General features: G+C 48.2%; 1 protein-coding gene across 1 annotated transcript in view; it reads right to left on the reverse strand.

The window, feature by feature from the left end:
• ZSWIM9 (zinc finger SWIM-type containing 9) overlaps window positions 1–11,299 on the reverse strand; it is a 26,506-nt gene that overhangs the window by 2,717 nt on the left and 12,490 nt on the right. Inside the window, exon 4 of the mRNA XM_017889163.1 lies at window positions 2–423. Coding sequence (XP_017744652.1) covers window positions 2–423 — 422 coding nt within the window. The remainder of the gene's footprint in view (window position 1; window positions 424–11,299) is intronic.

Here is an 11,299-nt window from a genome sequence, read left to right on the forward strand (position 1 = left end):
GCGGCCGGCGCCGCCCAGCTCCTGCGCCTTGCTGAAGAGCGTCTCCAGGCCCTGCGCGCGGCAGATTTGCACGCGCGCACAGGGCAGCAGCTGGCGCACTGCAGGCAACTGCGCCGCCACCTCGGGCCCGGCGGTGAGGCAGCGCACGCGGCCCTTGACGTCTGGTGCACTCTGCAGCAGCGACGCAAGCGCGAAGCGCAGCAGGCTCGGCGTGCCCGGGCGTGCCACGCAGCAGGCAGCCTGGCGCGCACGGCCTGAGCCGTCCACGCACAGCACGGCCAGCAGATCCAGCGCGCCCTGCAGCCCCGGCAGCCGGTCCACCAGCAGCATGCGCGGGAAGCGCCGCAGCAGGGCCCTGGTGCGCGACGTCAGAAAGAATACCGTCTCCACTACTGCCTGGTCTTCCACGAACACCAGCTTCACCTGCGGGCGGGGGCAGGGAGGCAAGGAAAGAGGTCAGAGGATGCTGGGGTCTCCCCGCCCAGCTCCCCGACCTCGGTTTCCCCTTCTACGGAAATGGGAACCCATTCATTCTTGACTGCATATGCATTTATTCTTTTGACCGGCAGGAGGCAGTGCAGAGAAATGATTAAAAACAGACTGGAGCCGGATTGCCTGGGTTTGAGATCCGGGTACCACAGTCTAACAGCTATGTGATTTTTTGCACATGACACTTTTAGCTTCTCTGAGCCTCAGTTTCCTCCACTGGAAGCTGGCTATTCATTCCTCCGTGTGCTGAGAGGCAGTCCAGGTAGTGGGTCTCAAAATGTGGGCCCTGGACCAGCAGCATCACCAGCAGCATCACCATCGGTTCCTGGCACCTTGACAGAAATGCACCTTCTCGGGGCCACGTCAGATCTGTTGAGCCTGAAACTCTGGGAGCGGCCCCAGCAATCTAGTTTGACAAGCCCTCCAGGGGACTCCTGTGCATGCTTAAGTTAAGGATGACTGGTCTAGTGGTAATGAGCTTCGATTGTGGAGGCAGATCGTTTAGCTTTGAGTCCTACCCCCACCACTTCTGAACCCGGTAATTTAACCTCTCTGTGCCTCAGTTTCCTCCCTAACCTCCATATTCCCTGATTCTCCCTTCCAGGAACTGAACATTCCTTTCTCCACGCACTGAGAGGCAGGACAATGGTGAAAAGCATGGCCTCTGAGGCCAAGATCCCTGGGCTGAGATCTTGGAGACCCTGCTTCCTGGCTGTGTGCCTTTCTGCCAACTTCCCTAACCTCCCTTTCATTTGTAAAGTGACGATAATAAAAGCATCTCTGTGATTGGAAAGATGAGATGCAGGCAAGCATTTAGAACATTGCCTGGTACCTATAATATTACTGTTACTACTTATCCAACACATAGTAAGTGTTCTGAAAGTGGTCATAATTATCATCTCTGTTCAAACACCACGTCATCAAGGCCTTCTCTGACCTTCCCAACTAAGCAAACACCCCATCTCTCTCTGGCTCCTTCTGGCCATAGCACTTACCACCCTTTGGCAAGTCATATCTTCATTTGCTTATCTGCCCATTGCCTGCTTGCCCTCCTTAAGATGTAAGCCCCGCAAGCACAGGGACGTTCCCATTTGGGATGGTCTCTCTTGGCCTCTGCCCTATGTGGCTCTTCCCTTTGCTGATTTTATTCTGTATCCTTCTGCTGTAATAAACTGTTGCCTTGGCTGTAACAGCATCGGTGATGCTTTGAATGGTACCTGCCCCGGAAAAATGGCTCAGTACATCCTGAGTGAGGGAACTCACGCGAGGGTGTGCAGCCATGTCCAAGGCCACATCTGTAGGGCAGAGGTTCAAGGATCAGACTCCTGGATTTGCCTCTTATTAGCTGTGGGACTTCGGGCAAGTGACCTCCCCTCAATGAGCCTTGGTTCCTTGTCTGGAAAAATGGGGATGTCTATTTAACAGGGTCATGGATGGGCTAAAATGAGATCACTCCTGGCCAATGCATGGAAGGACACCTGGGGTGCATCAGATCTCAGCGGTTCTTACTGTCTGTCTCGAACTCTCAGCAGTATTCAGCACAAGTCTACATGGCTGACCCCAATAATGGCTCTGGACACAAAGGCCCAAGTAAGTGTCCCTGGCTGGCAACACATCACTGTCGTCATACGTCATTGGTGGGAGAATTGAGCACTGTCCACGGGACTTCACTGAGAGAGGACATTCGGCAGCTCATGCTGGTCTCTCTTGGCCTCTGCCCTGTGTGATGGTGCGGGATAATTAATGAATCAGGGAGACTGATGGGGTCGCCCTATGTGGCTCTTCCCTTTGCTGGTTTTATTCTGTATCCTTCTGCTATAATAAACTGTAGCCTTGACTATCACAATTCTTCTGAGTTCTATGATTCCTTCTAGTGAATCATGGAAACTGAGGGTGGTCTTAGGGACCCCCAGCTATACCAGAGGAGAAACTGGCCCGAGGCCGTGGCACTAACAAGTGGTGATGCTGGGATCCAATGGACCCAGACCATTAGGAATGATTGGAAAGGAAAGCAGTGGGTGGGAAAACATGTGTGGGTGGCATTTTAAGGGGTAGGGTGACATTCGATGAAGGCGGGGCTAGGTAAATGAATACTTTTTTTTTTTTTGAGACAGAGTCTCACTCTGTCGCCCTGCGGGGGAGTGCAGTGGCATGATCTTGGCTCACTGCAACCTCTGCCTCCCGGGTTCAAGCGATTCTCTCTCCTCAGCCTCCCAAGTAGCTGGGATTACAGGTGCCCACCACCACACCCGGCTAATTTTTGTACTGTTAGTAGAGACAGGGTTTCACCATGTTGGCCAGGCTCATGAATACAATATTTACTGAGAAAATATGATGTGCCATGTGCTGGCTCAGGTACAGAGGAGAACAAATGAGACACACCACGGAGTGAGAGGAGACAGCCTGCAGGCCAAGGATAAATAAATATAAAAAAGAAGGCTTTGGGTGTGCAAAGCACACATGAGGTAGTTTCTCTGCACCAGGCATGTTTCCAGCAATTAATCTTTCATCCTCACAATATCCCTGTAAGACAGATACTATGATTATCACCCCCTTTTTCAGATAAGGACACTGAGGCACACAGGGCTTCAGTTGCTTGCCTGGAGTCACCCATGTGATTTGCAACAGCAGGTGAGCTGGGATTTAAGCCCTCACAGCTTGGGTCCAGGGCCTCTTGTTCCTGACCACTCTACCCTACAGCCTTCCAAAAAGTGACCAAACAGCCCTGGCTTAGGCACACAGTGGACGGCAGTGCATTTCACAGAGATGGAGAGACCCACGGAGGAACAGATGTTGAGGATGTGAATGAGTACAGGTGTCCTTTCAGACACACAAATTGGTAGCATGGGGAAGCATCTGCCATAGACGGCAGATTCCACGAACATGAACATCAGCAGCCATCCCCTTACTACTTTCCATTCACACCTCTTCCGACACGTGAGGAGGTCCTCCCTTTTTCATGTGATCAGAACGATGCTATTCACCAAACTGCCCCAAAGAAAAAACTGAAGGAATAAAAATAATAGCTAAGGCCAGGCACAGTGGCTCACGCCTGTAATCCCAGCACTCTGGGAAGCCGAGGTGGGTGGATCACTTGAGGTCAGGAGTTCAAGACCAGCCTGACCAACATGGTGAAGCCTCATCTGTACTAAAAATACAAAAAGTAGCTGGGCACGGTGGCGCGCACCTGTAATCCCAGCTACTTGGGAGGCTGAGATGGGAGAGCTGCTTGAACGCGGGAGGCGGAGGCTGCAGTGAGCCAAGATTGTGCCACTGCACTCCAGCCTGGTCGACACAGAGAGACTCCATCTCAAAAACAAAAACAACAACAACAAAATAATAGCTAAATATTGAACATATGCAGGGCTTTCTACTTTCTGAGCACTATTCCTTCCATCCTACACACACACACACACACACACACACACTGTACCTTAATTCTCACACAACCCCAACAGCCCTATAAGATAGTATTATCCCCATTTTACAGATAAATGAAATAAGGTTTGGAGAGGGTAAATAGGTTGTTCATAACTTGTTCTATGTCCCGTAGCTAGTAATGGGCACAGCCAGAACGTTCATAAAGCGTTCAGCACCTATCAATATAAATAAAATCAAGTCACCAAAATCAACACCCCAAAAATGGCTTGATGTAAAAACAGGCTATATGGCATAGAAAATATTCCCTTTGGAAGCCATGAAAAGCTAGAAAAGCTGAAACTGAACTGCAGGAGGCCTGTGTAACTACAGAGCAGGGGAAATTCGAGCCCCATATTCAGACAGGGCTTTGGGCGACCCTTGATGAAACAGCACCCTATGGTTGCTGCTTGCCAAGAAATTGCAGTTCTCCCTCTCCTGGGCACTTAGTAGCATTGCACCTCCCTGCCCCCTTGCAGGTAAGCAGCGTCATGTGACTTGCTTTGGCCAATGAAGTGTGAGTGGGAGGGAGCTGAGTCATCACATCCAAGGAGAAGCCTTCGCAGCCACCCCTGCCAGATATGGTTATTACGTTGGGATGAATGCCCATCCTCCTGGGTCCCAGAATGACTCAGATAAACAGTACTCCCCCAACATCCCATGGTGGCCATATAGGTGAGCAAGAAATAAAATTCAATGAGTTCAGCCACTGAGATTTGAGGGCTGTTCATTATTACGGCAAAACCCAGGCCATCCTGACTCACACAGCCTCAAGACTCTCTATCACTCACCCTGTAATTTGTGCTTTGAGGAGAGAAACAAATGCGTTTAGTGTGCTGAGACTATTGCCTATTTTCCTTCTTTCCTTTTTTTTTTTTTGAGATGGAGTCTTAATCTGTCACTCAGGCTGGAGTGCAGTGGCGTGATCTCGGCTCACTGCAACCTCCGCCCCCCCAGGTTTAAGTCATTCTTCTGCCTCAGTCTCCCGAGTAGCTGGGACTACAGGCACCCACCAGCATGTATTTTGTAGAGAGGGGGTTTCACCATGCTGGCCAAGCTGGTCTCAAACTCCTGACCTCAGGTGATCCACCCACCTCAGCCTCCCAAAATGCTGGGATTACAGGTGTGAGCCACTGTGCCCAGCTCTATTTTTTACCTTCTTTTTAAGAATTAGTTATTTGAATATGCAAACATCCACATGGTCCAAAAGTCAAATAATGTAACGCGATATGTAAAAGGCCTTACTCCCACCTGTTTGGTCTAATCAGTCTGTTTCCATTCACTATTCTACCGCCATTCACAGTTCTTGGTATTCTTCTAGAGTTTCTTTATATGAATACAAGTAAGCACACCTATAATTCTTATTTCCTCTATTTTATAGATAATACAGCATATTATGTACAGTTTTGCATTTTGCTTTTTTAACTTAAAAATGTGTTTGAGAGATCTTTCAAAATAGTTCCTAGACATGTTCTCATTATTATTATTATTTATTTATTTTTTAGGACAGAGTCTCGCTCTGTCGCCCAGGCTGGAGTGCAGTAGTGCAATCTCGGCTCACTGCAAGCCACCCCTCCCTGGTTCACACCATTCTCCTGCCTCAGCCTCCTGATTAGCTGGGACTACAGGTGCCCACCACCACGCCCAGCTAATTTTTTGTATTTTTAGTAGAGACGGGGTTTCACCATGTTAGCCAGGATGGTCTTGATCTGCTGGCCTTGTGAGCGGCACACCTTGGCTTCCCAAAGTTCTCATTCTTTTTTAGTGCTGTGTAGTAATCCATGGATGGATATACCACAGGTTATGTAACCGTTACCCATTGGAGTTTGGGTTGTTTCTAATCTGTTGCTTTCACAAATAACAATGATTAACCTTGTAAGTAACCTTGTCCTTCCACAGCTGTGCAACTACATCTGCAGGATAAATCACCAGTAGTGGGATTGTGGGCCTAAGGGTGAGTGTTCTTGTCATTTTGATAGATAGATATTGCTAAATTGCCCCCCACTGAGATCATACCAGCTTCCCATCGAGTATTCTTTTTTTTTTTTTTTTTTGAGACAGAGTCTCGCTCTGTCGCCCAGGCTGGAGTACAGTGGCGCAATCCGATCTCGGCCCACTGCAAGCTCCGCCTCCCAGGTTCACACCGTTCTCCTGCCTCAGCCTCCCGAGTAGCTGGGACTACAGGTGCCTGCCACCATGCCTGGCTAATTTTTTCATTTTTTTGTAGAGACAGGGGCTCGTTATGTTGGCCAGGCTGGTCTTAAACTCTGGGGCTCAAGTGATCCTCTCACTTCGGCCTCTCAAGGTGCTGAGATTACAGGTGTGAGCCATTGCACCTTTTATATTATTAGTATTACATATTATGAGTAACATATTATAATATTAATATTGTGTTATCTATTGTTATATTATATTACTATTGTATTATTAACATATTAATAATATATAACTCAGTAGATTTTATAAGTGAAAAAAAGGTGAAACTTCTCTGTAAAAGTGATGGATTGAACACTGCTCTAGTTTCACTCCTTCTTGAACCTCAAGTACATCTATTTTTAAAATGGCTTTTTTTTNTGCCTCAGCCTCCCGAGTAGCTGGGACTACAGGTGCCTGCCACCATGCCTGGCTAATTTTTTCATTTTTTTGTAGAGACAGGGGCTCGTTATGTTGGCCAGGCTGGTCTTAAACTCTGGGGCTCAAGTGATCCTCTCACTTCGGCCTCTCAAGGTGCTGAGATTACAGGTGTGAGCCATTGCACCTTTTATATTATTAGTATTACATATTATGAGTAACATATTATAATATTAATATTGTGTTATCTATTGTTATATTATATTACTATTGTATTATTAACATATTAATAATATATAACTCAGTAGATTTTATAAGTGAAAAAAAGGTGAAACTTCTCTGTAAAAGTGATGGATTGAACACTGCTCTAGTTTCACTCCTTCTTGAACCTCAAGTACATCTATTTTAAAATGGCTTTTTTTTTTTTTTTTTTTTTTTTAAAGCCAGGAATATGACAGGGATAGAACTTTGGAAACTGGAAAGCAGCTGGACATGCTAATTCCACCCCACCCCCAAAACCCATGAATCCTAAGCCAGCAACTGGGGGATGCTGAGAACCAGTAGCGAAGTCCTCAAAAGGAGTTGGCAACACCAGGCCAGTTTTGCGGAAGGCAAAATAAAGATGAACTGAGGGCTGTTTCAGCAGCAGCTAGATCTCCAAATCCCATTTCCCCTCTCCCCTTACTCTTCCTCCATCCCCAGTTATGGGGGTTTATTCTGTAGACAGGGCAAAACACAAAGGGGCCGCTGGCTTTGGGGACATCTGGCCCATCCGAAGATGAGGGAGGGGGATTCTGAATCCCAAGTAGGGACTGAGTGAGTCTTGCTGGCTGAATGCCTGACAGCTCCCTGCCTCTGCCCGGGTGGCTCCCAGAAGCTGGCAGCCTGGCCTTGGCAGCCTGGCCTTCATCCCCCGCCAGGAGGCCGGAGGAGTTTTCTTAGGGGGATTTGACCAGCCCCAGAAGAAGAACAAAAGATGGTGACATCTGGCACTCCCCAACGTATAAAGCAAGATGCAAAACAGTGTGTACAGTTCGGGTGGGTGCGGTGGCCCACGCCTGTAATCCCAGCACTTTGGGAGGCCAAGGTGAGTGGATCACTTGAGGTCAGGAGTTTGAGACCAGCTTGGCCAACACAGCGAAACCTTGTCTCTGCTAAAAATACAAAAATTAGCCAGGCTTGGTGGTGCACGCCTGTAGTCCCAGTTACTCAGGAGGCTGAGGCAGGAGAATCACTTGAGCCCAGGAGGTGGAGGTTGTAGTGAGCCAATAGCGTGCCACTGCACTCCAGCCTGGGTGACAGGAGTGAAATCCTATCTCAAAAAAAAAAAAAAAAAAAAAACCCAAAACCAAACAAACAGTGTGTATACAAACAGTTGGCCTGGGTGACTGGCTGTCTTGCTGGGGGTGGGGGATGGGAGGACAGAAAGAGGAAATAAAGTTAAAAATACAGACATGCAAATTGACCTTTATATGTACAGACCTGTGCTGTCCAATCCAGACCTGTGTGTCCAATTAGCCACATTAGGTTGTTTACATTTCAGTAAATTATATGACAAATTCAGTTCCTCAGTCACACTGGCCTCATTAAGTATTCTATAGCCATGTGTGGCCAGTGGCCTCTGTATTGGACAGTACAGATAACAACCATTTTCTTTCTTTCTTTTTAGACAAGAGTCTCACTCTGTTGCCTCGGCCAGAGTGCAGTGGTGTAATCTCAGCTCACTGCAACCTCTGCCTCCTGGGTTCAAGCAATTCGTGTGCCTCAGCCTCCCGAGTAGCTGAGATTACAGGCACCTGCCACCATGCCTGGCTAATTTTGAATTTTTAGTAGAGACCAGGTTTTGCCATGTTGGCCAGGCTGGTCTTGAACTCCTGACTCTAGGTGATCCACCTGCCTCAGAGTCCCAGAGTGCTAGGATTACAGGTGTGAGTCACCATGCCCAGCCTGGATAAGGAACATTTCTATCATTGTAGAAAGATCCACTGGGCAGTGCTGGTCCATAGGATAGAAAGCTAGATATGATTTATAAGCTGCTAATAACTCTGGAGGGGACGGAACCTGGGGGACAGGATGTGACAAAAAGACTTTTCACCACATAACCTTTTAAGAACCATGTGAATGTATAACATATTCAAAAAGTAAATATTTAAATGTTGCTTCACGAATCTGTCTCTCCTGTCCTAGAACTTCTTCCTCCTTTCTTTTAAGAGTATTAAGTGGCTGGGCACGGTGGCTCATGCCTGTAACCCCAGCACTTTGGGAGGCTGAGGTGGGTGGATCACCTGAGGTCAGGAGTTCAAGACCAGCCTGACCAACATGGAGAAACCCCGTCTCTACTAAAAATACAAAAATTATCCAGGCATGGCGGTACATGCCTGTAATCCCAGCTACTCGGGAGGCTGAGGCAGGAGAATCGCTTAAACCCAGGAGGCGGAAGGTGCGGTGAGCCAAGATCGCGCCATTGCACCCCAGCCTGGGCAACAAGAGCAAAACTCTGTCTCAAAAAAAAAAAAAAGTATTAAGGCAGGCCAAAACACAGACCCGGGAGCCAACCTTGGTTTAGCCTAGATTCCAAGACAGCCTTCAAAATGAAAAGACAATTCCCCTTCCAGGGAAGGCTCTGATTTATGAATGAGCTGCTTTGCACAGGAACAATCCTGCAGAGGGCGGTTTCAGGGAAGAACAGCTGAGGCTTACGTATATAATGGTGGGCAGTGGATGAGAGTTACTAGGTCACTAAAGACTAGAGGAGTGGGAAATGCATGTGTGTTTGTCCCCACAGTGAAGGCCATGGGTCTGGATCCTGGCTGTGTGGGTCCGAAGCCCAGCTCTGTCACTAAATAGCTGTGTGACTCTGAGTCAGTTACTTGACTTCTCTGTGCTTCAGTTTCCTTATCTGTAAAATGGGGATGAGAATGGTGGAGTATTTCTTCATAGGGCTCAGGTGAGATTAAAATGAGTTATAGTATGTAAAGCACTTAGGGTAGTGCCTGGCATATAGTAAGTGCTTGATAAACATTAGCTAAGATTATTATGATGTCAGGACAGAGGCCTGGGCTTGGGCTGGTGGCTTGAATCAGGGCTTCTTACTGGGCATGAGATGAAGACAGGAAGAGTGTGCCAGAGCTGAATCTCGACTTCACTCTGCCTTGGGACCTCTTCCACACCCAAGGGAGACAAAGGCACAGCCAGGAGGAGAAACCAGTTCTTTTACCACTTTCTCATCTTTCTTTCCTTTTTCAACTTCAAGTTCACCCCAAACTTGATGTTGGATTAAAACCGCAGAGACTCCTTATGGAGCAGCAGCCATCCTCACTGTTCCTCCAACACAAGCTTGCTTGTGCCTCTGGGCCTTTGCACTGGCTGTTCCCTCTGCCTGGAACTCTCTTCCCTCTGATGACAGAATGAGGGTCCCTTGCCTCTGTTCCATCTCCTCTGCTTCACCATCATTTGCTTAAAGAGACCTTCCCTGACCAATTCAAACTGCACCCTTAGAACTGTCCCGCTCCAGGCCCTGGCCTTTTTCTCCTTTATAATACTTATCGCTCCGTCACATCACAGGACATAGCACTCTTCCTTCTCCTAATTCTCCATCTGCGTGGGGGGTTCGAGTGTGTTCTCCCCTTGTGAACATTTACCAAACTAAATATTTATCATTTGTGCATTTTCTATTTGTGTAATTCAATTTTTTTTTTTTTAATTTAAATAGGCCTGGCGTGGTGGCTCATGCCTATAATCCCAGCACTTTGGGTGGCCAAAGCAAGAGGATCACTTGAGTCCAGGAGTTCAAGACTAGCCTGGGCAACATAGGGAGACCCCCCAACATCTCTACAAAAACTAAAAAAAATTAGCTGGGTGTGATGGGGCACGCCTGTTGTCCCAGCTACTCGGGAGAATGAGGTCAGAGGATTGCTTGAGCTTGGGACATTGAGGGTGCAGTGAGCTGTGATTGCCACACTGCACTCGGCCTGGGTGACAGTGAGATCCTGTCTCAAAAAAAAAAAAAATTAAAAAAAAAAAAATGTACATAGCACTTGTCATCACTGTGGCTCCTCTTCTTGCTAGCACCCAGTCCCTAGTGATGTTACATCACATTTGGATGTGTTTGTTGGTTGTTGGTTTCTCTCGCCAGAACTGCAGCGGCATTCTGGCAGTTACCTCTGCAAGGCAGCCAATAGCCAAAGGTGGCTATTTAAATTTCAATGAGTTAGAATAAATTCAGGCCAGGCGCGGTGGCTCTTGCCTGTAATCCCAGCACTTTGGGAGGCCGAGGCAGGTGGATCACGAGGTCAGGAGATCGAGACCATCCTGGCTAACACGGTGAAACCCCGTATCTACTAAAAATACAAAAAATTAGCCAGCGTGGTGGCATGGCCTGTAGTTCCAGGTACTCAGAAGGTTGAGGCAGGAGAATTGCTTGAACCCGGGAGGCGGAGGTTGCAGTGAGCTGAGATCATGCCACTGCACTCCAGCCTGGGCAATAGAGTACTCCAGAGTGAGACTCCGTCTCAAAAAAATTGATTGGCCGGGCGCGGTGGCTCAAGCCTGTAATCCCAGTACTTTGGGAGGCCGAGACGGGCGGATCACAAGGTCAGGAGATCGAGACCATCCTGGCTAACCCGGTGAAACCCCGTCTCTACTGAAAAATACAAAAAACTAGCCGGGCGACGTGGCGGGCGCCTGTAGTCCCAGCTACTCGGGAGGCTGAGGCAGGAGAATGGCGTAAACCCAGGAGGCAGGGCTTGCAGTGAGCTGAGATCCGGCCATTGCACTCCAGCCTGGGCGGCAGAGCGAGACTCCGTCTCAAAAAAAAAAAAAA

This window comes from Rhinopithecus bieti, unplaced genomic scaffold, assembly GCF_001698545.2.
Source record: "Rhinopithecus bieti isolate Rb0 unplaced genomic scaffold, ASM169854v2 scaffold_574, whole genome shotgun sequence".
Taxonomy (NCBI): domain Eukaryota; kingdom Metazoa; phylum Chordata; class Mammalia; order Primates; family Cercopithecidae; genus Rhinopithecus; species Rhinopithecus bieti.